The following is a 27,700-nucleotide window of genomic DNA, read 5'->3' as shown; positions in this document are numbered from 1 at the left end:
GTGTGTGTGTGTGTGTGTGTGTGTGTGTGTGTGTGTGTGTGTGTGTGTGTGTGTGTGTGTGTGTGCATATAAAGAGCTGTGATTGTGTGCTTGGTCAGGCCCGTGTGTGTCTGCGTGCTGGAGTCCAGGAAAGGTCAGAGATTGGGTGGAGGTGCCAGGAATAGGGGTGTGAGATGCCTGGGTGTCTACAGGGCCATGTGAGGCACACACACACACACACACACACACACACACACACACACACACACACATAAACACACACACATGCATGTGTGCGAGGCCTTCAAACCCGAAGACACAGCAGAACAAAAGCTGGTCAAAGTGGGGCAGTTTTCTCTCCCTCCCTTCGCAATCTCCTCCTCCTCCTCTTCCTCCTCCTCCTCCTCCTCCTCCTCCTCGCTGTCCGTCACGTCTATCCCCAGCACTGTTTTCCTCTTTCCTCCCTCCTCTTCCTCCTCCTCCTCCTCCTCATTTTTTCCTACTTTCCTCTCCTCTCCTCCTCTCCTCTCTCACGTAAACACGATGCTGCTTTCTGGATCTGGGATGCCTGAGGGACAGAGCACAGACAGGAGCCCCGTCACCATGACAACAGCTTCTCTGAGCTGCCTGACACCCAGACGCCATTGGCTGAGGGCTGTTGGGGGAGGGGGAAGTGGAGAGAGAGAGTGAGAGAGAGAGAAGCGGGAGTAAGTTAAGCAAGGGGTAGAAAGAGAAAAGGCAGGAGGGAGTGTAAGGAGAAGGGAGGTTGGGGGGGGGGAGCGGTGTAGAGAAAAGGAGATAACGGAGGCAAACGACCCCATTTCTCCTCATGGGGCTGTGCGGTCCGTTCGTGTTCATGTGCAGGTTTGACATAAAGAGGGAGGAAGCTGATGAAGAGGGGAGAAGGAGGTGGAGGTGGGGAGGAGCAGGAGCAGGAGGCCAGTGTGTGTGTGTGTGTGTGTGTGTGTGTGTGTGTTAAAGGATGTGGAAGCATGTGTGTGTAAATGATCTTTTCAGGGTCGTATAATCAAGCCGCTGGTCCAGGTTTGTGTGTAAATGTGTGCACATATGTTGTGTGTATGTAGCCGATGTCTTCGGCTGTGTGCTTGTAAGCTCACGAGTCACAGTCCTACCTCACAGTTCATGTCAGTGTTTTTTAAAGGTGGTCTATAAGATATCCAGAGCATTAATATAGCAGCAACCAGCTATTTGCTATGTAACGATATAGAGGAGTAATGTCTACCTGAGCAGAGAATGAAGTCTCTCTTCTTCTGTGTGTGTTGTAAACAGAGCTTCTCTGTGCTTTGTTAACATAGCCGGCCTGCCCCTCGTTCTTTTTAGTAGCCTACATGTTCATACATGTGAGCGTGCCCCAATGGCTGCCACTCTGCACTGCAGTCATATGGGGGTTGCAGCTGATAACGCCGTCCCCCCGAGATAAGCGGAAGAAAATGGATGGATGGATGGATGGATAGCTGTGAGCCGTCGCCATGTTGCGAGCCGTGCGGAGGCAATAGAAATGCTCCCAATCTTGCATTTAGCACCTTTAAGATCAATCTCATTTCACATTAAAATGGCTGGTAACTGGAAGCCGTCACACACTAAACTCCTTCCCTTAAGACCATGTTGAGCTCTAAACATCAGGGTTTTGCAGCTTCTGGGTCATGACATAAGTGCGAATATTGCTGAGTGGTTTCATTATAATATTACTATGGAACAGTGGGGGAAATTTTTTTTGTCTCTAGATTTACTGTCATTGCATCTCACAGCAAGAGGGTCACAGGTTCTGCGTGTAATTTGCTATTCTCCCCGTGTTAGCGTGAGTTTTCTCTGGCTTCCTCCCACAGTCCAAAGACATGCAGGTTAGGTTAATTGTTGACTGTCGCGACTGTCTGTGCTTGGTGCTTTGAGCTAAATGCTAACATCAGCATGCTAACATGCTCACCATGGCAATGTCAAGATGCTGATGTTTAATCGGTATAACGTTGACCATCTTAGTTTAGTGTGTTAGCATTAAACGATAGCCCCTGCTAGCAGTTGGGACATACTACTTCGTCATAACATGCCTTGAACTTTGACCCTCTTACTCATATATCTGCTGCGCAGAGGACTGTGGGTCAGAATAGCCAGAAATCATGCTGGCTTGCATACAGCAAAATGCGACCGGATGCAATGGGACATCCTGGTATTTTTGGCATACTGCATTTGACATACTATGTATTGGAATCTTTTTCTGGTATACTACATAGTAAGGTAGTACGGGTATTGGAACACACAGACAAAGTACAGCTGGGGCTGATGGGTCATTGGTTCTTCAGGTATTTATTAGTCATAAACCAAAGACAAATTTTAATTTTGACCTGATGGTAGCAAAAGATGAAAAGTCAAAAGATCACCAAAGTATTATAATTCATCCAGAGAGGAACATGAATGTCTGTATCAAATTTTATGGCAATCCATCCAATAGTTGAGATACTTCAATGTGGGTCAAAGTGGTGGACAGAGCAAACGACGGACATTACCATCACTAGAGCCATGCCGCTAGCGTGGCTAAAAAGCATACTTTTAGCACACAGATAAGTCTGCCATTATATTAAAAAATGAGTCTTGTTACTTTAGTTTTGCGAAAGTGAACCGGCTCTAATTTGACATGCACGTCTGCTGGAGCAGAGATGCTGCAGACACGGTGGGAGAAAAGTCGAGTAAAAACTTGTTAATTATGTGTTGGTAGAATTCACTTTGTTCATTTATGTACTAAGTGTTCCTTTTTATGGATCACAGGAGCAAATGATGAAGACGAGTGAACATACTTGTAACAATGGCACAGACAGAAAACTCAAGTTTCTACCAACATCTCTTAAAAGCACAGAGTGCAGATTTCCACTGATGTCACTTAACCAGTATTCCTTTCTTATTGAAGTCGTGTTAATCAGTGAAATCACCTGATGTTTGGTTGAAGTAAAAACCTGCAGACTATCTGCCCCTGAATGGACTTACTGTTATTGAAGATAGTGAAGGAGGATAAATAACGTTCCAAACTTATGCTAAATTAAATGGAAAAACTGTCGTGGCCATTTTCAAAGGGGTCCCTTGACCTCTGACCTCAAGATATGTGATGAAAATGGGTTCTATGAGTACCCGCGAGTCTCCCCTTTACAGACATGTCCACTTTATGATAATCACATGCAGTTTTGGGGCAAGTCCTAGTCAAGTCAGTACACTGACACACTGACAGCTGTTGTTGTCTGTTGGGCTGCAGTTTGCCATGTTATGATAGTAGCATATGTTTAATGCTAAATGCAGTACCTGTGAGGGTTTCTGGACAATATTTGTCATTGTTTTGTGTTGTTAATTGATTTTAAATAATAAATATATACATACATTTGCATAAAGCAGCATATTTGTCCACTCCCATGTTAATAAGAGGATTAAATACTTGAGAAATCTCCCATGAGGTCCATTTTGAACAGATAAAAAATGTGTCATAATTTCTAAGCATGTAAGAGATGATTTCATAGATAAGTTATAGCCATCGACTGCATCTTTTAAATCAGACTTCCACAAAGAGGAACATATTAGTGTATTGGCGTGATCCCTGTCGGTCATACCAGCTAGATCATCAAAATGATCTCTGGAAAAGAGTGGGAACCCTGGAAAACAATAATACAGAAGCTAAAAAGCTAACTTGAAAGCGAAAACCATTATTAGTACTTATTACACGGCTCGATTCTGATTGGTCAATCACAGCGTTAGTTCTTATAGCACACCGTTGCTATGTATAACAGACCGTTGCTGTGTATAACAGACCGTTGCTATGGGCGCAGTTCTGATGTCGGTCTCTGGCAGACCGTTTTTGTGTCAAATTATTGATTTCTTAAGTAAGTAGCTGTGTAATAAGCGTGATAATGTACAGCTAGCGGATCATTGTTGTGAAATAAACCCCTTCAGGGCGATGCAAGACCCAAGATTTATTTCACAACAATAACCGGCTCGCTGTACATTATCCCTTACTTATTAATGATGAAATATAATCTGGTTCTTTGCTCTAACTTGTGCCGAAAGGACACACATCACTGTTCTTTTTTTTTTTTTATTCCTCGCTGGTGCGACTTGATAGTGAAAGCTTCAGGAGCCTCGGTTCCGACTGAGAGCGAGCGGGCCGCTGATGTGGCTTAAATATTTTCCAGTGTTTGCATTACTGTACCTGCAGAAAGGCTGTGAAATGCAATGCACTGTGTTTATGTGTAGCTTGGCAGCCTGCCGGCGCTGCTCGGAGGGGAAACAGCAAATGAAAAGTTTGTGTGTTTTGGAGCAGAGAGAGAGAGAGAGAGAGAGAGAGGGGGGATGGTGTGTGTGTGTGTGTGTGTGTGTGTGTGTGCGTGTGTGTGTGTGTGTGTGTGTGTGTGTGTGTGTGTGTGTGTGCGTGTGTGTGTGTGTGTGTGTGTGTGTGTGGGTCTTCCTGCCGTTCTGTGATCACTGGCGTATTTAGACTAATCATTGAAGAGGGGGAGCATGTGTCTCCATGAATATGATCTTGCGTGCTGCATGCTGTTTCTGCGACTGTGTGTGTGTGTAACCACAACTCACACAGGGGGCATAAATGTCTCAGGCTGTGCTCGCACACGTGTTGGTGTATCCATTTGCAGGAGTTTTACTCTCAGACACACACACACACACGCTGAGAGAGAGAGAGAGAGAGAGAGAGAGAGAGAGAGAGAGATGGATTGAAGAGAAGAAGGGGAGAGCGAGAGGAGGTTGTTTCTAAATCAGAACCAGAAGTTGAGACGGAGTGACGGAGCAGAGGCTCGGATAGGGGGGTCGTTATGTGTGTGTGTGCGTGTGTGTGTGTGTGTGTGTGTGTGTGTGTGTTTCCGGAGTGTGTGCAGCCCGGTCTGGTCTGTCTGTCTGTTGGGGGTGCGGAGGTGGGGAAAGAAGGGACTTGGGTGGGGCGGGGGCTAAGAGGGATGTGTGGCGTTCAGAGAAAATAACCCCCCTCCTCTTCCTGCAAGCAGGAGTGAACAGTAAGCATGTTTTACCTCGGCTATTAATCCTTTCTCCTGACTGGAGACCCGGACCAAACAAAAAAGAACGGAGGCATCTTCCTCCTCTTTCCTTAAATATCTCTGTTTTCTTTGTCTTCTTCTTCTTCTTCTCTGTTTCTCTTTTATTCGCTCTGTTTTCCTCCTTCTTGTTCGCCTCTCTGTGTTGCTATCTCCCCCAGCCTTTATCTTCATGTCTCAGTCTATGTGTGTGTGTGTGTGTGTCGTCCCCTCTCTGGCGCTCGCTCTGTGCGTGCTAGTGCTGTGCTTTGCTGGGGATATTTCTGTCAGCCTCTATTTATTTATTGATGGCGATGCTGGTGAGAGTTCGCCTGCCTACATGCGTGCTTGTGTTAAGAGAAAGTGAGGTGCTCTCTGGAAATCTTTACCTCCTCTCCTCCTCCTCCTCCTCCTCTCCACGACTCCTCCAAAGTAAATAGTTGTCAACCCTCCGTCCATCCTAATGACAGCGCGGGGCCGACCCAGGAAGTGTTTGACCTCTGAAATAGCAGGACGGGAACTAGCTGCTCTCTCTGCTCTCCGTCTTGTCTCGTGCGGAGGATGAAAGGCCGGTGTCACTGAAATGGAAGTTTAAATCATCCCTGAAAGAGCACCGCCCCGACGCTGCTGTCTCTGACAACAAGCTACGGCAAGCTGTGAGCCACGCTGCCTGGCAACCGAAACTAGTTCCTGGAAGCAAGAATGCAAATAGAGCACGTTAATGTCAGATCTCATTGTATGTCGGGCCCTGCTGAACTCTGGGAGCCTGTCGACTGGTGGTCCGGAGGTCAGCAGGTCCCTCCGAGGCCGTTTATCTCCCAGCGTGTCCTCCGGGGACAGACGGGGTGTAGAGGTAGCGGAGGTGAGATGGCAGGGAGGGAGGAAGCAGGCAGGTATGGTTGTAAGGTTGCCGTCTCAAGGATGGGTGACCCTCCATCTGTCAGCCTCCTGTTCTACCACCCATCATTAGCGCCATCGTATCTACTACCTAATGCTGCATTCGGGCAATGTCAGCAAAATGGGAAGAATGGCAAAGTCCCATTGTTGCAACTTGGCAGTGTTCAGGTGTCAAAGTCTCCTTAAAATAGTGTTTTCCATAATGTTGCCCTCCTTGGTTTAAGGCCCGACACACCAAGCATTCGGTCAGCTGTTGGCCAATGTTGAGCGTCTGTCAGCCTAGTTTTTGCGGTGTTTCCTGCACCGTCGGCTCTAGTCTGCCTGTGCCGGCGGCTTTTTGGCCGATTCAGCATGTTGAATTGAGAGAAATCCCTCTGCTTGGCTTTTCAGCCAAAGCGAAACGGAAGTAAGGAAAGTAAGCAAACGACTAAAGTCAACAGGGCAGACTCAGAAGGATCTTCCCTTTTTTTTAATCTTTCCAATACACAGATATTTTCACAACGACATGGCCGTCTTGAATGAGGATAAGTGGTGAGTGAGAGTGGTGTGAAAATGGTCGACAAACGCCGCTTTTTTTCCGTCGTCCTCTACCGTCTACCGGTTTCTATTTTTGAATGACGAATACAGACTGCCGTCGCCTGCTTGTACTGTATAGAGAGTTATTTCCTCTCACGCAGGCGCAGAACGTACGTGCTAGTTGACCGTCGGCTGTAGTCTTTGCAGTTAGTTGAAGTACAACTTTCTGGCCAAGACACAGGCAACGTGAGGCGACGCAACAGTTGGCCTTCATCTCTGCTAGTCTTTGATGTTGGTTTAGAGTGTCTGGGTCTTAAGGGTACGGCTAAAGTTGGGTTCAGGTAAAGCCAAAGCTGCTTGACGCAAGGGGTCACGCTTAAGATACCTTTTGATATATATTTGATTCCCCCCCCTCACACTGATCGTACCACTGCAACATTAGATGTCTAGTATTGTACATGATTAGGCCTTATTATGCTTAGATAATATTCACAGTAACTGTGTTTACACTTAATTTACTACGCACTTACTTACATAGAACTGGAGTTACAGCTACGTAAACTATAATGTTAATTTGCCTCAGCTGGTTACTGAACAGGAAACTACTGCGCTGCATGTTCATTCATTCTTTCATTCATAGCAGAGAGCAGCAATAGCGTTGAGCAGAAGGTTTGCGGTGGAAGGAGTTGCACGTTAGTCAGCTACGGCGTAGCCACTTAACATACGATTATAGATCAGGCTTAAGGAGGAAAACAAATTGATGTGGAATCAGATTTGAGCACAACGTAAACAGTATTCCAAGACAGTCCCTCATTTTCTAGCTCCATAATCACACCGGATGAAAGGGAAAATAGCCTACATTAGCTGTTTTTGACACATTACGTACAGTATTTGCATTGTTTCACGTACAAGTTAAACCAGGTAGCTCAATTCTGACTAGCTGACTCAACTGTATTAGTGTTAGTTTTGGATTTCATTTCCAATGGCAATGACTTTGCATCTAGTTTGGTTCTTGTGTTTTGGACGTTCTTTTCGCCAAGTGGGAGATATCTTGGCTGTCAGAAAAAAGTACTCGTAATTTAACAGGGTTTCCCACGTTGATGTGCAGTGGAGGCAGTTGCAAAAGCCCAGAAAAGAGACAGCCTACACTAACTATGATATCAGTTTAATACACTTTTATGACACAAAACATAAACCTTCAGGTAGAAAAAGAGCAGCGGTTCTATTTCTAACAGCAAAATGTTGTTTGGAAATTTGATTAGGAGACGAGATGCGTCAGGAGCCGGGTGGTTTACCGCCTCTCTTAAACCAGTGGCGGCCGGCCAATAGAGGGCCACGGGGCCTGGCCCCACCCACCTTGAGCCACCAAAAAAAAAAAAAAAAAATTATAAAATTATTAATTATAAAAATTATAAAAATTCTAAAAATTGTCAATATGTGTGTTTTTGACCTATGGAATATACCCGTAATATTTGTAAAATAGGATAACTGCGCCAAATATCTGCTTTCCTCCTTGAACTCTCTGCTAGTGCACCTCTCAGCTGCTCTGCTGCACGTGCACTTTCTGGGGCCAAATGGATTTGGCCCAAGGAAGGCGGGTCTAATAAGCAGTACAGCCAATCACTGATTAAAGATATATGATTACAACCATGAATGACATACAATTCATCCAATCAGCGCCGTAAAAAAGACTTCCGGGAGGGCCAAACTGATTTGGCCCATGGTGTGCGCGCGCACGTTCACGTGTGTCTCTCTCTGTTCTCGTCAGGGCTCATGTCAGTTCTCGCGTGATCTTGTCTTCTCGTCTCTCGCTTCTCTCCACTTCTCTTCTCTCACAGCCCATTTCCTTTATAAATGATCTGTCGTATGTTATATTAACATACTGAATTGTATGAATAAGATGTCCTTATGTCAGTGTTGGAATAAATGATAAAAATGTAACTGCAAAGTAGTAATGCGTTTTTGATACCTTTTTTTGCATTGAATCGTACTAGGATGTTTGTTGAAATTGATTGGCCCTACCCAAAAAAAAATCCACCAGCCGCCACTGTCTTAAACTATTTCCTGGGGGAAACCCTGGACTAGGAGGTTGACGTAAATGTTTTCCCACACGGCTGCTCGTATTTATGGTTTGTGTGACGTGACGTGAACGTAGCATAAGCTCACACTTGAAACACTAGTACTGACTGAACAGAAAGTGCTCAAAGGTGAATAACAGTCAGCTCTTTTTTCTTGCTCTCTCTCTGTGTAACTGAAAGCAGCAGCCCCCCCCCCTTTATCCCATTTTCTCCTTATCAGTTCCCTAAGACGGTGCCAGCACTCCCTTTCTCTTACACCTCTTCCTTCTTTGGACACTCTCTCTTTTCTTTATTTCCTTTCTTTTCCTTTCCTCTTTTTAACATCTTTCTCTCTCTTTCTTTCTGCCCTTTCTCCCTCAATTTTTCCCTCCTTCCTCGACGTGCCCCAGGGCCCTCAGAGTCTCAGCAAGTCCCACAGACCGTCCATTGTCTTGGGAATGCGGTTTGCTGTCTCCCCTCACCTCCTCCTCCTCCTCCTTCTCCTTCTCCTTCTCGTTCTCCTCCTCCTCCTCCTCCTCCTCCTCCTCCTCCTGTCTGGCAGGAGACAAGGTTAGGTAGTGTTTGGCTCCTGGGTCCTTAAGGCCACTGGGTTTAAAGTCACAAACCTGGCTAACCCCTGGAGAACCTGGTCCAGGACAGTTGATCGGGCTAAACTTGGCATTATTCCTGGTGGAAATCTGAACAGTTTTATCATTAAAGGTCCAGTGTGTTGCATTTCAGGGGATTTATTAGCAGAAATATAATATAATATTAATAACTATGTTTTCATTAGTGAATAATCCCCTAAAACTATGAATCGTTGTGTTTTCGTTAGCTTAGAATGAGTCCTTCATATCTACATAGAGAGCGAGTCCTCTTCACGGACTCCGCCATGTTTCTACAGTAGCCCAGAGCGGACAAACACTGGCCTTTCGTGTTTTTACTTTACCTGAAAGTCCGTACTTACCAACCCTGAGACCTCAAATATAGGAAGGATTTTGAAACCATAGTGAGGGGTCTGGAGGTTCTCCCCCCCCCCCAGAAAAATTTGAGTTTCAGAGACTTTTTTTCCAGCATTCTGTCGACTTTTAAAGAATGAAAATAGCAAAATAATAAGTACACTTTTAATTCTCAGGAAAGAATACAGAATAATTCACCCCTCTGACGTGAACTTGTGTGAATCTCTGGTATGAACTAGGCTAATATTCATTAGTTTTTATTCATTCATTCATATTTTCCTCTGCTTGAGTATTTCTTTCTCTAGTATTCTAACTTTCTCTCTCCGTCTCTCACTCTGAATTCCCATTCGGGCACACCGCCGTCTCACCTCCGTTGCTCCTAAAGTAGTGTTATTATGGTATGGATGACCTCTGAGTGAGGTGAACGGCGTTACCACAGTTTTGCACTCGGCGGCTCACGTTACCGCAGTCTTGGACTGTAACCCAGTTGGTTGCAATCTGCAAACACACCGCTAGATGCCACCAAATCCTACACACTGTCCCTTTAATTAAATGAATAGGAATGTTTGGACCGACTATTTTTGTCTCAAAAGGGAAAAGTCGACTGAAAAATAGACATCAAGATGCCCAAGACATTTAAAAAAAAAAAAAGGTGGACAAATGTGTCGCAGCCTCTAAATGTTCTTACGGAAGGTTGTTGGGTTAGCTGACTGCTTGATCCTCCCAAAGTGTGTTCGGTCTTTATGTGTGAGTAATTCCTACAGCGTACGCATTAGTGTGACGGCAGAGGTGACGCACAGTGAGACACATAAGAATCCCAATAACTGCGAATGTAAAAGCTTCATGTGGATTTTTCTTGATCTCGTCGTTTGTGAGGTGGAGGTGGTCCACGTGGTGGTGCCTCTGGGATACGAAATGGAAATTTGTAGCGTGTCTGTATGTGTGTGTGTTTATATGTGTGTGTGTGTATCTTACACCCAACCCCCCAATGTCTGGCGCTCAGGAGGACTGCTCCTATGGGAATGCCTCTTCCTGCCTGGTCCGACACACACACACATACACACACACACACACACACACACACACACACACTCTAAAATAGAAATGGGGTGAGTGGATCAGACTGGCGTGAGATGGTTTTAAATGTCTGGTCTGTTTCTGTTGGTTGCTAAACATAAGTGTCGGGGACACAGACTTAAATTGGACGGGTGAGAATTTGGTGTGAATGTCAGATGTGCCGTATCTATCGTTATAGTAGAGCAGAATAAAATGAGGCTGCGACTGGACTTTTTTTCCTCAATATTTCTCTTACTCCGTCTCCCCAGCACAGTGTTTACTCAGCTCATTTTCTCTATTACCACATTATTCAGTATAATATATGGTAATTCTTTAAATGTTTCGCGCTAAAGACGTCTGGCTTCAGCTTTGAGGTCCACCATGTTGCTTTAGGCACTATGGAATGTGTACTGCCCGACTGTAACTCCCTGGCTGGCTGCGCTCACTATACGATACCACCACGTCCCTCTCCTTTTTCATCTCGCACCTTCTCAGCTCCGCAGGAATAAAATCCAGTTGTGTGAGCATAACATGAGAAAAAGAGAGCGAGAGAAAAAAAAGTATAAGTGAGCAGGAGAATATGAAAGAATGCCAAAGAATAAGGAGGAGGTAGATATTGCTAACAAGGTTGCCAGAGACTCTTTTCATTTTTAATAGTCCCGTAGGAGGTCTGGCTGATAAAGTGTTATATTATATTATTAAATCTTGGCAAAGTTTGAGTTTGCAACTGATTCCAACAGTAGCAAGTGTGAAAGTGAGTCTGTAGGTTAGATAAACTGCAGCAGGATTAATGGAAAGGATCTTTCAGCCTAAAGATAAGCGTTAAGTGTGTTTCAGATGTTTATAAAGATCTTTAAGGATCAGCTTCTTTAAAGAATAAGAAAAAAATAATTCATTTTAATGCCACTAATTTCTTTAATACATTTTTATGATGTAGCGGCTCAGTTTTGAAGCTATAGTGAAGATACTGGCATCACATGAAACCAGAAAAACCTAAGGAATCCATCGGTACCAACCATGTCATACTAGCTTGTCGCAAAAGAGACTAAATAACGCTCCAAACTTCTGTTAAATTTTGGCGAGGAAAGACTGGCATGGTCCCTTGACCTCTGACCTCAAGATATGTGAATGAAAATGGGTTCTATGGGTACCCACGAGTCTCCCTTTTGCAGACATGCCCACTTTATGATAATCACATGCAGTTTGGGGCAAGTCATAGTCAGGTCAGCACACTGACACACTGACAGCTGTTGTTGCCTGTTGGGCTGCAGTTTGCCATGTTATCATATGAGCATATTTTTTTTATGCTACATGCAGTACCTATGAGGGTTTCTGGACAATATTTGTCATTGTTTTGTGTTGTTAATTGATTTATAATAATAAATATATACATACTTGACAAATCTCCCTTTAAGGTACATTTGGAACAGATAAAAAATGTGCAATTAATTTGCGATTAATGGCGATTAAATATTTGAATCGATTGACAGCCCTAGTTAATATAAATTAATCAGAAATAATCTGCAAATTGTTGCTAATCCCTTCCTCTGTTTGCATAGAAGTGATTTAACTCGACAGCTTTTTGAACTAAACCACTATGAGTGAGCGGTCCTTCCTTCCTTACATACATAAGACCCAACATACATGAACAGGGGATATTGCAAGAGTCAGCGTTCACACCTCAAAGAAATGTACCAGGAATGTGCATTTGCACGTATGTGATTGGCTAACGCAGCATTTAGCTGCATGATGTAGCGCTGCGGTCTGGCCATTTTTCTGCAGGACTAGAATAAGTCCAGTGTTTTTTTGTCCAGTGCTTCAATTACTATTATTATTTTGTAAAGGTTTGCTTAAACCAATAGATTTAGCAGATTATTATCCTCCTCTGTGCTCACTAATTGCCACTTTTAAAGTCTTTCTAACATTTTCCTCAGGTCTTATTCATATTATAATCTATTTCATGCCCTTTTCTTACTATTTCATTCTTACACAATCTTTCAAGAAATGTCCCTTAATATACAAAGTTGTTGAGACAGAAATCTAGCAAATACTAATATATCTAACCATGCAGAATATAATAAGTAGAACATTCATCAGTGGTTGTACAGTTTGTAGGATGTAGGAACATGAATGTAGACGTCTGAACCTACAGCAAATAAATATTTGCAGATATGTAAATGTCACCTGGTATAGCTCGCTAAATGTCATTGTGTGTAGTGCATGTACAGACGCACCTACTGTATATGTGCTTGTGTGAGAGTGTACTTGAGTGTGTGTACGTGTGTGCACATGTACAGTACGTGTTGATGCGTCCCTCTGTAGGATCCTTCTAATGCTGTTATTTATCATCACTCTGAGATGAGATCACTACATTCCTGGAGTCTTTTTTTGCTGATGAATTGTTTATAATTTACATTCCTTTTGCGGTACCAGCTTTCTCTCAACGTTTCCTATAATTATATTCTAAGAACCATAAAGACAGCGGCTGTAAACCTGATGATTTTCTGCTGTGTTTTCTTTTGTTTTCACATGTAGGTGGAAAGTGTAAAAACTAGGGCTGTCAAGCGATTCAAATATTTAATCATGATGAATCGCAAATTACTCTCACATTTTTTTTCTGTTCAAAATGAACCTTAAAGGGAGATTAGTCAAGTATTTAATACTCTTATCAACATGAGAGTGGACAAATATTCTTGCTTTATGCAAATGTATGTATATATTTATTATTGGAAATCAATTAACAACACAAAACAATGACACATATTGTCCAGAAACCCTCACAGGTACTGCATTTAGAATAAAAAATATGCTCAAATCATTACATGGCAAACTGCAGCCCAACAAGCAGCAACAGCTGTCAGTGTGTCAGTGTGCTGACTTGACTATGACTTGCCCCAAACTGCATGTGATTATCATAAAGTGGGCATGTCTGTAAAGGGGAGACTCGTAGAACCCATTTTCATTCACATGTCTTGAGGTCAGAGGTCAACGGACCCCTTTGAAAATGGCCATGACAGTTTTTCCGGTTTGGACAGTTTGGAGCGTTATTTAGCCGCCTTCGCGACAAGCTGGTTTCATATGATGCCAGTATCTTCACTCTAGCTTTAAAACGGAGCCTTTTACAAGCTAAAAATCGCAAGTTGCATTAATGCGTTAAAGAAATTAGTGGCGTTAAAACAAATTTACGTTAACGTGTTATTAACTTTGACGGCCCTAGTAAAAAGTAACTATGAAAGCAGTGACTGAGGTTGAGGTTTTTGTAGCTGAAAATAGAGAGCATCTCCTGGTTGGCAACATGTCATTTGGCTGCATTGCATTCTGGTCTACGGAGGCTGATCAAATCTTTTCTGAGCTTCTTTTAAAATGGATTTCTCTCAGTATGATTGTTGGACGTTGGTGTGAAAGGGCAGCCGATGCAAGACGCGAGAACCTGATGTGTTATTTACATTTGTCCCAGATGAAGAAATAATGACCCAGAGACGAAACGTGCATCCTCCTGTGCAGCTTTGTAACTGTGTCAAAGGTGTTTTAGCGTGCCTGCCATCACCTGCGACGTGGCCTTTCAGGGGATGATCTACCTGCCCCCGTCCTGATCTGTAGCTTTCTCTGACCTGCAGAGCCGAGCGGTGACTTGAAGCCCCGCTGGATACACTCTCCTCCTGAATAAGAGTTGTGGTAGCGTGACACCAGCCAGTTATTTCAGAGGACAGTACGGGAGAGATATAGAGCATGATAAAATCATTCTCCCCTAACTCTCTCTCTCTCTCTCTCTCTCTCCTGTCTCTCACACACCTTTCATTCTTCTACTGTATTCCTCACATTAGGTTTTGTCTCCAAGCTCCAAGCATTCTATTATTCCCTAATTAGCAGCATTAATAATCTTCAATTAGGCATAGCTTTGAGTGCATGTGGAAGTCAGCCTCTTTCATTCAAAATGTGTGTGTGTGTGTGTGTGTGTGTGTGTGTGTGTGTGTGTGTTTGTGTGTGTGTGTGGACGTGAGCGTCATCGTGACACCCCGTCCTCTGGTTCTCTGGTGGCTTTCCACCCAACACCAACTGCCTAATGAGGGAGTGAAAGGCCACGGGCGGAGGAGGCGGGGGGCTGCATATCAGTGTGTGTACGTGCACTCGTGTGTGTGTTTGTGTGTGTGTGTGTAATTAAAGAGCAGTGCCAGCAGGGGGGACCTGTGTTAGAAAGGGTCACCAGAGCGAGCAGCAGGCCATCGCCAACCTTTGGTCATTAACTACCGACACCGCCAATAAAGGCTTCTGGGTGTGTGTGTGTATGTGTGTGTGTGTCAGGAGGCCAGCTACTAAATTACTTTACATCAATAAGTGTTTCACTCAGTTTATGCATGTTTGTGTCACTTTCGCTTAGCTTATACTTTAGCTCCCAAGTGGGATTGAGTTAAACCCTCCCTGCTAACGCCTCCAACAGTCTAGTCGTTGTACCAGAGCTGCAACTGAAGATTATTCTCATTATAAAATTGATGTATTGATTATTTTTATTACACGGCTGTGTTGAATACTCGATTCTGATTGGTCAATCACGGCGTTCTGCGGTCTGTAATTTCTGCATTACAGACCTATGCTATGTATAACAGACCGTTGCTATGGGCGCAGTTCAGATGTCGGACTCTGGCGGACTGTTTTTGTGTCAAAATATTGATTTCTTCAGTAAGTAGCCGTGTAATACGTGGGATAATGTACAGCTAGCGGGTCATTGTTGTGAAAGAATCCCCTTCAGGGCGATGCTGCACCCCGCTTAAAGGAACAGTGAGTAGCAAAACTTTGAAAATAAGACCCAAGTTATAATTAACCAGAATTATCCTTTAAGTATACATTCACTCACATTAAAAGTGAAGTCAGACTTTTAATCCTCCTAAAACTATTCCTCAGTGTTTTTATTTGCTTGTTGTTATTTATTTATTTCTAGTTGTTTTGTCTGTCATGTGGTATGGATCCTTCCCTTCAGTCTGTCAGCTGCCATCCAGCCCACAGAGAGTCACCACATCAATATCGTGTTTACAGGAGGCACAGTTGTCTGTGTTTCTGCATTTGTTTGTTTCATCTCATAGCAGCTTCTTTTTTTTTCAGGTGTCTGTGTGCATACAGTACATGTGCGTGTGTTTATGCCATCTGCACTCCACCGCGTGTGTGTTGTCTTCCCTGTCAGGTAGTATTTATGAATTGCCATAGGTTGATTGGTTAGCCTGAGAGGCAGCAGCGGGAGTTAAGGCGGGTGCTCCAGGGCAGCGGGGGGAGAGCCGGAGCGACGTCCCCCCAGCCAAGGCGCCTTCCCTCTGGGCCTCCAGCTCCGAGCGGTGCCTGGGTAGCTGGGAGGCAGCTCCGGGCTCCTGGGGCCCTGATGCTGGGACGACATGCTACAGAGACAGAGGCGGAGTGAGGAGGAGGAGGAGGAGGAGGAGGAGGGTTACATGTGTGTTTGTTTGTGTTTGTGTGTGTTCTGTTGGGGGATCCCAAGCAGATTTGTTTACCGGTAATTAATTCACCTGATTGACATAACAGCTGCCGGAGCTATGGGAAGGCATCAGCATGTGTGTGTGTGTGTGATATATACAGTACGCTCCCATGCATCTTCACTGTGTGTGTGTGTGTGTGTGTGTGTGTGTGTGTATGCACGCCTCTTGCCGTGGAGGGCATTTCCATGTCGCAGGGTCGGGCGTCGGGTTCCTGGCAGCTCTCCGTCTTCCATCGATTAGACCCGTCTGTCGGCCGGCAGCCCTGCTTACACACTCCTGCCTCCTCGCTAATCTTTATAGAGTTGACTTCAGTGACAGAGTTATTGGAGCACTTGAAGCTGAGGGGAGAGGAGGAGAAGGAGGGCTGTGACAGAAGGACTAATGCGGGGAGTTGGGAGGAGAGGGGTGATGGCGATGACAGTTGGGAGCGGCGTGGAGAGGGAAATCCTGGTTTGGTTTTTACGGAGATTACGGAGATGAAACCAGCCGTTTGTCTGCAAATCAGTCTGCAAGCCGCAGAAAGTACATGCATGGACACACAGTGGGAGTGTTCATTCGTGCGTGGACACATCAGAACGTACACATCCCTGTTTAGCTGGCACAGGCGGCAGTTTTAACGGAGGAATCGGTCTTTACATTAACCCTCTGAGACCCACAACAGACCCGTTTTTGTCTTTTTTAGGAGGGACAGGGGGTCTTTACGGGGAGATAGCAGGTCAGCAGTAGATGTCACATAGAAGTGGTGTACATCATCTGAAAGCTGGGAACCTGAAGACTATTTGAGATGCTGCTCAGCACTGTGTGTCAGTGAACATTATGATAGAAGTATATGATGGTTATTCCCATGCTCTCTTATGTCTCAGAAGTTGTTTGGGTGGATACCATTTGTTACACAGATTTGGTGCTAAATTTAACCATTTTTTACCACTAAAGAATTGATAAAAATTATCAATTATCCCGCCAAAATACCACATTAAGACACCAAGGCCTTGAGGAACACCATAGAAAAAGCCATGCTGTGATTTGGTATCAAAAACTTTGACATTTGGTGATTTCTGCAAGAATGCATTTTTTGGCGATTAGATTACGAGCACTTCTGTTCTGGGAACTGCTCAGAAACCCCCTTATTGACAGTCTACATAGGAAAGCCATCCATCCTCTGAATGCCCTAGGTCTGTAGTTTGTGGTTGTAAAGTTTCATGAGGCTGTGATTATCCTAGAGGTCACCACAGGTCATTTTATACAGTCAGGTCACATTTTAAAGAATGGTGTCACTACAATGAAATGGCTCCTTTGGGGACTAACATCATCACACGTGAATACAGTTGGGCTCATTGGATCCACAAGAGTTTCAGCTTTACAGTGATACCCAATTTATGTAATTCCAAGACCCCAGTATGCAGAAATATTCAAAGAGAGAGAGACGTGGATAATGTAGGATCGTAGAAGAGTTGGACTGGACTGTGTGTGTCTTCAGGTTAAAACTTTGTGTTCAAAGCCTAAAGGTGACAGTATGGACATTTTTATATGTTTACGCTACAGTGCTTCTGTGTGTGTCTGAGATATATAGAGTGTGTGTGGGTCGCAGTCCAGGTCGGTCAGGCTGAGTACTTACGATCTGAAAGAAACACAGGCTTGCAAACACACACACATATTCATCGTCACACACACACACACACACACACGTGTACGCCCTAACAGGTCCGTATCAGTTTGTTGTTGTGGCCAGCAGGTAGCAGTGTGTTGGCCTGCTTGTCTGGACCCAGATAACAGCAGATCCATTACCCCCTGGAAGCCGAGGTCTGATCACCGGACAGATAGAGCCGCTCACTCTCTGTCTGTGGGCCATCCAGCCAGCCAGCTAGCCGGCCAGCCTCCGCCGGGGAGCTAAAGAGGATCACAACCAGGAGCTAAAGGGGAGCAGACCCCCTCCTGTGAGAGGAAATGATCAAATACATGACCCATGATAACTACAGAAGGGATTTTGCTTTTTTTTCATTTACTCAGAAGGAAAAAACTCATAGATGCCCTTTTAATGTCTCTGCCTACAGTTTAAATATGTGTTGAGTCTTAGCTCGGATATAAGATCAAACAAACAGAGTAGTCTACTTTTTAGTCCAAAAATTCTTAACTACATATACTACAAGACTTTCAACACTGTCAAATGCTCACCTTGTTATTTCCTTTTTATATTTATTACATGAAAAAGTACTAAGCTCAAACTGTCTGTTCATCAGGTACAGACAGCATGGAAATGTACATTTGTGTCATTTAGTTAATAATTCTTTGACCTGCAGGGGTGGGCGATATGGCCAAAATCTTCTATCACGGTATATGTCATTTTTAGGGCTGGTAAAGTTAACGCAATAATAATGCGTTAATGCAAATTCATTTTAACACCACTTATTTCTACCATGTCATACTAGCTTGTCGTGAAGGAGACTAAATAACGCTTCAAACTTGTATGGCCATTTTCTAAGGGGGGTCCCTTGACCTCTGACCTCAAGATATGTGGATGAAAATGGGTTCTATGGGTCCCCACGAGTCTCCCCTTTACAGACATGCCCACTTTATGATAATGGTGGCAGCGGCTATTGTCAAAAAAGCACCGGAGTTTTGTCTCGTTTTTGTCTTGTTTCTATACTCTTTGATGGTATTGCCAAATCTCTACCGTTGGACACATTTCTAACGTCACACGGTATATACCGATAACATATCGCCCCAACCCTACTTTGTCCTAACTACATGTATAGGTGTGGCTGGTGGCCCTGATTTAAAGAGAACTTCACCTTTTGGATCTCCTGTTTTGGCTTTTTTAAGATAAGAAACATTGTTTAATAAAACAGCCATTTTAGTCACATTAGGAATTTATGTTTTTCTCAAAAAAACAAACTATTCTTTAAAATATGAACTCCACAATCAGAGACTAACAACAGAGAGGAGAGAATAAATGGACAGAGAGCTTTAGATTTGAAAAAACATTGAATACTTAATTGATCTAGACGCTCTCTTTTCCGATTTGAAGTCTGGATGTCTGCAGAATTAAGACTGAAGATGTTATATAGCGAACAAGCGGCATCATTAGTTAAAATGGGATGCTGAATGAAGATCGCTTGTATGAAAATTGATTGGAAATGAATGAAGATGATGTCATGAAAAGGCAGCTCGGATTTTAGTAGATGTTTTTTTTTTATGGAGGTGGAGGAGAGAGAGAGAGAGAGAGAGAGAGAGAGAGAGAGAGAGAGAGAGAGAGAGAGAGAGAGAGAGAGAGAGAGAGAGAGAGAGAGAGAGAGAGAGAGAGAGAGAGAGAGAGAGTGAGAGAGTGAGACAGAGGAGTGTGATGTGTGCCAGGAGTTAACACTGAGCAGGTATATTGTGTGTGTCGGGTTTGTTTGTGTGCAGAGAGAGAAAAAGAGGGAGATACAGGGCAGCTATCAAAAGCCATAGGCTGCTTTAAACTCCATCTCTGTTTCTCTTTCTCTCTCTTTCTTTTCTCCTTTTTTTCTCTCTCTCTGTCCCTCCCTCTCTCTCTCTCTCTCTCTCTCTCTCTCTCTCTCTCTCTCTCTCTCTCTCTCTCTGCTCCCTGGCCATGCTGATGATTGACGGCCTGAGGGTTTTAATGGGCACTGGAGAGCAGGAGCTGAGGTCGGGGTTGTCATGGCAACTAGGAGAAGGGGCCTTTTGCTGCCGCTTCACCTGAGTACTGTGGAGCCTCGTTGGCTGGTTGAGGCAGCCACACACACACACACACACACACACACACTAACACACACACACACTCGCCACACATACTTGCATGCCAGCACCACTTCCATTCACTCCTCCTCCTCCTCCTCCTCCTCCTCCTCCTCCTCCTCCTCCTCCTCCTCCTCCTCCTCCTCCTCCTCCTCCTCTCCCTGAGATGCCCTGCCTGCCGTTCATCCAGCCACCTCCTCTCTTCCTTTTCTTCATCTTCCATCTTCCATCCTTCTTTTCTCTTTCTCTCTGCTGATCCCTGAGCAGATAATGCTCTCCGATACGCCACAGCTGGTTAACTGTGTGTGTGTAATATACAGCATTTAGCCTATTGTTTTTGCTCTCCCATTGTTTGATAACAGCTCACAATTACACGCTTTATAGGGCGCAGTTGAGGTCAGACGGGTCTAGATCAAGCGGCAACCTCTGGTGCTGAGAAAATGAAGCCGAAGTGCCAAAAATGGCAATTCCTCAAATGGCCACTTGAGGCTGGCTCCGAAATTCGAGTCAATCCCCATAGTGGTGCAGGAATGAGTCTCAAACCCAGAAATGAGTTAGCATTTTAGCACGTCCGGTATTCGTCTGGAAGTCAAAGGGTTTTTAGTTAGATGTGGTTAACACAAGCTGAAGAGATTTTAACGTTTTGTTCTACGATATAAAATATGTCTTTAAATATCGTGTTATAACGTGTCTTAAAAAAGGCAGTTAAAGGCTAAATGAGACTACAAAACGTCATCAAGCCGACTCGTCCGCCTTTACAGCCTTGTTGTGTAAACTCGCGCTCATGCGACTGTGGTGTAGTTCCTTTATAGCCTAACGTTAGCTTTTTACTTCAGGCGATAACATTAACGCTTTGAAAATCCCTAAACGTGGTGTTCATTTGCGGAGTTTATCTTGCTGAACAAAACGTGTAAATATAATAAACTCTGTTTGCCACAGAGCGTATTTTCTGCAATAATCCAAAACCCAATGGAAAAATTCCCATTGTCTTTTTGTCGAGGGAACCAGGGGGAAGCTAACTTACTGGTTGGCCTACAAAAATACATCATCCCTACAGCACTATATAGACCCCCATGTTAAAATGCCCAACTTTTGCCGTGGAGGGAAAAGAATAAACACGTTTACAGCCTGGAACATGCTAATATCCCCGCTCATGACAACTGTACGGGGGGTTTATATTAAGGCTTAAAGTTAGGCATGATTGAGGGCATGGTCTCTTTGAGTGACAGGTGGGTGCCGTCACAGGTCGCTAGCTGCTAGCTGTCTGCTCTGCTGCGTCTCCAAGGCCCGCCTCAGCTCCACCGAAAGTCTTTTCTGACCGATAGCCAACACTCATTAACCGATCATTAACCATTAACCGAGAAGATTAGTGCCTTGCGTGCAGAGGTATTGTGGTTGACGTGCCCAACAAGCCAGCTGCAACAAACAGGTTTAATCCATCATTTATCGGGGAGGCAGCATGAATACAATTTGGCTCATTGAATCCACAAGAGTCTCAGCTTTACAGTCATACCCAATTTATGTAATTCCAAGACTGTTTAGTTTAGAAATTTTCAAAAACACCATTTTAGAATAGGCAAAAATAACAAATACTGCGAGCAAACAACTGCATCGTTTTTGCCCAAAACTGCATGTAATTATCATAAATTGGCATGTCTGTAAAGGGGAGACTCGTGGGTCCCATTTTCATTCACATATCTTGAGGTCAGAGGTCAAGAGACCCCTTTGAAAATAGCTATTCAAGCAGTAGATACTCTTGACTTCTTGTTGCTTGTCTACTGTTGAGGCTGAGAGGAGGAAACCATACAGTTCACACACTCACAGACCTCAGAGTACCATAGTAGCATCTTTAGCCGACTGTCCTTCACTGTCCGACCTCTCATCACCCTTTGAGAGATCTCTTTGTCTCATCTTCTCTCTCCATCCCTCTTGTTTGTCAGGTCTGTCTCTTTAAATGTCTCTCTCTCTGTGTCTCTGACTCTCTGCTTGTGTCTGACTCCTGTGGATATGTCCATGTCCACACTCTTTGAGTCTCTTGTGATTTGCTCGAGTCCCACAGATTCACACCCTCTTACCATTGCAGTGCAGTGTGTGCATGTGTGTGTGCATGTGTGTGTCCTGCTGCCTCATGGCCCCGGGGCCTGTTAGTTAGTGTCTGGGCCGTGCGGGTCAGTCGAGGGATGGAGGGATTGTTTGCTCTGGAAGTGAGTGAAGCTCTAGTTACAGTGGGGGGAGGGGCGGCAGGACAGCGCTGTGTGTTTGTACATTCTGTGGAGAGTCTATGATTGTTCGGTAGCCAACAGACGTTGTGAAATTAAAAAAAGCAATATTAAAGCTCCGGTAGTTCCTCTACGATTGTACAAAGTCATCCCACCTGGACTTATGATTTATATGAGCAGTTTCCTGATCTGCCGCCTCCTTCCATGGTTAACATATGGTTACGTTTAGGTAACTAACACTACTTGGATAAGGTTAGGGAAAGATTGCGGTCATGGTTCTGACTTGTTGTAAGAGACGGGATGCAAACCGCAGTCTGTGGTGTCAAAGTCGAACGTTTTGACCTTTTGAGAAGTGTAACATCGTCAAGCTACTTCTGTGTTTGCTGCTGAGATCATCATCATTATTCACACTATAAGTCACTTAAATATAGGTTGCTTTATAGCGGAAGTTGGCAGAATATTTTTGGTATCATTGGGCAAAAAATCCATAATATCATTTCAGCATATTGTAATTCAAGTGTTCTGAGAGAAAACTAGACTTCTGCACCTCCTCATTGCTCTGTTTTTTAGAAAATCTAGCCTGTGACGGGAGACTTTGGCCAATTACAGGTCATTTCAGAGAGAGAGAGAGCGTTCCTATTGGCTGTTCATTCAACGGAGCAGCTGTCAATCACTCGCGAACTCCGATCAAACAGTCAAACTAGCTGATCAAATATGAAGGCGAGAAATAGGCATTACAGTAACAGGATATTGATTCATATTTGATCAGCGCTGCCTAGTTTTACCGTTTGATCAGAGTTCGTGAGTGATTGACAGCTGCTCAGAGATGGCAAGGCTCCAGCTCGGCTCTGATTGGTTGTTTTCCTCTGGTCTGTGAAATCTTGCAGATGCCGTTAGGAGCACCGGAGGCACATGATTTTTTTCACCACTCTCAGGATATAGTGACCATTTTATAAAAATAACTTTTTTTTAATCATATTTGCTCCAACCTGCCTACTCCAGCCTTAAATGTTGGATACTGTTTAATTGTTTTTCCTATGAGGACACAGTGTGTCAGAATGGAAGAAGGGCTGTTTGTAGCTTAATAATCCTCCACAGTGTTGGCTCCTCCTGTAACACGCGAACTGGCTCCACACTCTGATTGAAAATAACTTTTTTGTTTCCCTCTCTCATCGCGTCGGCCATGTGTGAATGTCGAGCTCTGACAAAGCAGTCATGACCAAACACCGCCTGTCAGCCTCGCTGCCTCAGAAGAAAAACCAGAGCAGCGAGCGTCACATCTGTCTTCTCCCCGATGTTGAAAATCATTATAATTGAGAGCAAAGATGAAGGAAATATTGCCAGAAATGTGTTTGGAGGCCATATTCAAACTGGGGCTGCATGCAGGAATAAAAGGCTGCTCTGTATAAATCAAGATTATGGTGCTGATTTACATTTTTTACGTTATTCATCAATATGAAGTGGGACCTAAACACTGCTCGGAATTTTAACAAAATCCACCAAAGCAAAGGGGTTGGGCTGGGTAATAAACCTCAATATGTTAACCCAGTGAGATGTGTCTGTAACACTGCATATAAAATGTCTTGAGAGCTGGCAAGGAGAGCTTGATCTGAGTTTTATTCTTATAACTTTATTCTTTAATATCATATTTCCTGATCTAAAGATGAATGAAGAAATAAGATGTTTGGCATATTTTAATACATTTAAAAAAGAGTTTTGTAGAAAAGCATATCTTTCTTCTTCAAACAAAGATAAGATAATCCTTTATAATTTTAAATTACTCAGGGAGTTGTATTGAAGTTTGAGCTCCAGACATAGACTTTTGTGGACTGCCGTTTTGAAGCCTTGAGTTCGGCATTTTGGCCGTCGCCATCTTGTTTTTTTGCAACCAGAAATGACACGAGAGGGTGGAGCTAAGCAACTGAACGCTGAATTAGACATTTTTAGGTGACCAAAAAGGTTCTAATTGACTTTGAATAACCGAAAACACACTGTGAAAGGGTTAAAGTACTAAGACGAAAACACTGACAACTCCAAGACCGGACAACGCCGTGGTAGCGACCTGTCAATCACAAGGTAGCCACGACCTAAAGCATCCCCTGCTTTATGGTCTATTTGACTCTAAATGGGGCCATAATTTACTAAATGAACATCATGCTGTATTGAAGAAGACTTGAAACTAGCGATTGTGACCATAAACTCATGTTTACAATGTTTACTGAGGTAATAAATCAAGAGAGAAGTAGGCTCATTTTCTCATAGACTTCTATACAATCAGACTTCTTTTTGCAACCAGAGGAGTCGCCCCCTGCTGGCTGTTAGAAAGAATGCAAGTTTAATGCACTTCAGCATTGGCTTCACTTCTCAGACCTGGAGGTTGCCGCCTGGCTCCAGCCCTATATGAAGGCGCCACTGGAAGGCATTTGAATTGAAGCGGTTGCAGAAGTGTTGGGTTTTTATTATTGTTCAGTCAGAGCTTGTGTAAATGTACAATTTGCTCCTATTTGCGTAGTTTTTGTTGGCCAGCAAATCAGTTTGTAACATTGCAAGTTGTTCTCATACACCGTTCGTAGCTATACCCTGGAAAAAGAATGCACTGTATTTCAATCAAGTCGTATGTAATCCATGCAATCATGAACCAGGAAGTATGAAGGGTGACAAATGCCGCGTAGGAAGGAGGTCGGGGTGGATGGGTGGATCAAAAACACCAGACTTTTGCCCAGGAGGCCGGTGTTCGTACCCCGTGTGAAACCAGAAGTCATTGATGATTTGTCACGTAACTTCTGTACTTAAGTTACGCTACTTTCTGAGTTATTTTAGCCCAAACCAACAATCTTTTCCTAAACCCAATTTAGCAGTTTTGTTGCCTAAACCTAACCAAGTAGTTTCCTGTAAAGACAGAAGTTTATTTTGAAAAGACTGTATGCTTGTAACAAGTGGAAATTAACACATGTTGGTGAACATGGACTATGGACTAAGAGGAAATGGACCAAATAGGAGCAGATCTGAAAATAGTCTCCTTTGTGTCAGAGGTAGAAACAGGAGCTGTGCATTTGTTCATAATGATTGGTTTGGCTGTCAGATGGTGCATCGTACAAACTGCTCCACTGGAAGCACTCTGAAGTCTTAATGTTCCCCCTAAACTATCTACATTGTTTGTGTCCTTCGTCAAATCATTTATCACTGTGACTAAATAATCATATCTTCATCAGTTATCGGTAATTGCTCCATTTTCCGCGAGTGTAATCAGGGTTGGAAGTTTTGTGGCAGATAATTTCTGCACGCCATATCTCTCTTTCCATTATTCTCAGCGAACGCAGGATTATTTTAACACCTGATTACTCCCTCAAACATGAATACTGAGAGTAAACTGTGGTTTCTTGTTGTTTTTCCAGAGTGCGGCCGCTGCTCCCAGTCCAGTGATGGGCAACATGCCACCCAATGATGGCATGCCAGGAGGACCCATGCCTCCGGGCTTCTTTCAAGTAAGAACTTTGTCGCTGACTTCATCGCTCACCCACCCCCACCTTCACCCATCACACAACAACATCACACGCCTGCCCCTCCCACAGCCAGCGCTAAGCCTATCCTTCTGTCTCCTCCTCCTTTTTTAGCCTCTTTAGCTGTCCTAATCCCTGTCCAGATGTGTTCCCTTCTCTGTCTCTCTGCCTCCGTCCCATATGTCCACGCTCGGGTTGTTAACTCCTGGTGCTCTGCCTGAAGCTGACTTCTAAAGAGCTTTTTTTTATATGTTTTGTATCTGCCCAAATATTAAATGTTGAGCAAGTAAAAGTGCTTGTACATTTTTTTTTGTGCGTGTTTAAGGAGATGAGAGGAAGCTATTTTCTCTGGTTTGTGTTACTTGTGTTACTAATTCCTCGTGTCATCACTGTTCTCTGAAGGCTGTCTCGGAGGCTGACGAGGTCACGCTCACTCTCTCTCTGTTTCCATCACTCACCTCCTTTCTCTCTCTCTCACGCGAACATGCACGCACGCAAGTCTTATTTGACACAAATTAAGCAAGTAACACTTTCAAATTTCTGCACCCGCATAGATATTCACTGTTTTCATTTAAAGGTCCCACATTGTAGAAAGTGAGATTCTCATGTGTTTTATAATCATAAAGCAGGTCTAGGTGCTATATAAATATTGTGAAAGTATCAAAACGCTCAATGCACAGAGAAATGCAGTCAGTATTCAGAAACTGTGCCTTTAAAATGGGCAGTCAGAACTTCCGTAAGTTGTGATGTCACAACTATACAGTCGCCGGTAGAAGTGCCGCCTAACTAGTTGACACAACCAGTGAGTCTCCAGCTGCAGTGATGCTGTGAAGACGGCGGCAGCGCAGATGCGGAAGACCAAAAAACGGTGACCAATCAGAGCAGATTGGGCTTTTTTGGGAGGTGGGCTTAAAGAGACAGGCGCTAAAACGGAGCATTGCAGACAGAGGGTGAATACAGGTATATAAACCCCTTTTCCGTTAGTAAACATGATGATGCAAGTTTTGTTGGCTTGCTTTTTTAACAATGGCTGAAGAAAATATGAGTTTCTCTGAACATGTACAGTCACTCACTCTCCGGGGCCGCGAGTGTCAGTGTTAAGACAGATTTATCAAAAAGAGAATCTTACAATATTGGTGAAGCATTTCAGAGATGCAGATACAATGATGTTAATAGTTTAGCTCGTGCTAACCGCAGCCAAAGGCTCACGGCTGGGGCTACGGTTAGCAGAAGGCTAAACTATTAGCAACATTTTCTCTCCATCTCTCTAATAGTTTAGCATTCACCGTGAGCCCACCGCTGTGGTGTATCAGCCGTGACGACTACTTACGGTTAGCAGAAGGCTAAACTAAACTATCAAACCAACATTTTCTCTCCATCTCTGAAATGCTTCGCCGATGTTGTAACTCGCTAGAGCCTTGAATCACAGTTTGTCATCTCAAATGTATGCAATATTGATTCTGGCACCCAAAAACACAGCAAAATGACATTTTCGATGTGTAATTTTAGCCCACTGCTATGAGGTGATTTGTGATGGCCTCCAGCTAACACCGTGATGTAATCACGGTGTTAGCTGTTAAAGGGTCTATTCAGGCAGACCGTATGAGAAAAATAATGTGTTTTTTAGAACATTTAAAGCATATGAACATGTTCTAGTAGATACAAAAATTAACCTAAAATGACCATAATATGTATCCTTTAAAATCCTCCTTTTAAGTACTTCTAAAAGTCTCAATCTAGAATATTTATCACGTTTTATTTGCCATGTTTTGCTTGTTTAGTTGCAGCATGTAAGAATAACAAAATGTGCAGTATTCTATAATGCTCTGCATGTTATTAGTGATCAAGCGTGTTTTAGTAATGTGCTCCTATTGGACGTTTAGTATGCCTGGTGTGTAAATACATACAGTGTGGAACTGTAGAGCCATTTGCCTGCGTTGTCTTGTGCTGGTTGATTGGCAGCATGTTGTGTGCCTGCGTGCGTGCGTACGTACGTGCGTGTGTGTGTGTGCATGCAGGGGTCGTGGAGAATGTTAATGATGTATGAGCAGTGAGCAGGCCAGGGAGAAAGCTATCTGATGGTGTTGCATGAGTGACATTGCTTTCCATAAATAGACCCTGTGTGCACAGACAGACAGACAGACAGACAGGATGGTCAGAGGGAAGACAGGGAGAAGAAAGGAGGGATGGAGGGTTTCTTTCACACGCTGCAATATTCACTCTCTTCTCTTCTCTTCTCTTCTCTTCTCTTCTCTTCTCT

General features: G+C 43.8%; 1 protein-coding gene across 3 annotated transcripts in view; it reads left to right on the top strand.

Moving 5' to 3' along the window:
* ssbp4 (single stranded DNA binding protein 4) overlaps nucleotides 1–27,700 on the top strand; it is a 115,681-nt gene that overhangs the window by 60,692 nt on the left and 27,289 nt on the right. For all 3 annotated transcript variants that reach the window (XM_074635834.1, XM_074635832.1, XM_074635833.1), the window contains exon 5: nucleotides 25,336–25,425. In XM_074635834.1, coding sequence (XP_074491935.1) covers nucleotides 25,363–25,425 — 63 coding nt within the window. In that variant the 5' untranslated portion in view covers nucleotides 25,336–25,362. The remainder of the gene's footprint in view (nucleotides 1–25,335; nucleotides 25,426–27,700) is intronic.

This window comes from Sebastes fasciatus, chromosome 5, assembly GCF_043250625.1.
Source record: "Sebastes fasciatus isolate fSebFas1 chromosome 5, fSebFas1.pri, whole genome shotgun sequence".
Taxonomy (NCBI): Eukaryota; Metazoa; Chordata; class Actinopteri; order Perciformes; family Sebastidae; genus Sebastes; species Sebastes fasciatus.
Note: the sequence above shows the minus strand (reverse complement) of the source record. Positions and strands in the feature narration are given on the sequence as shown.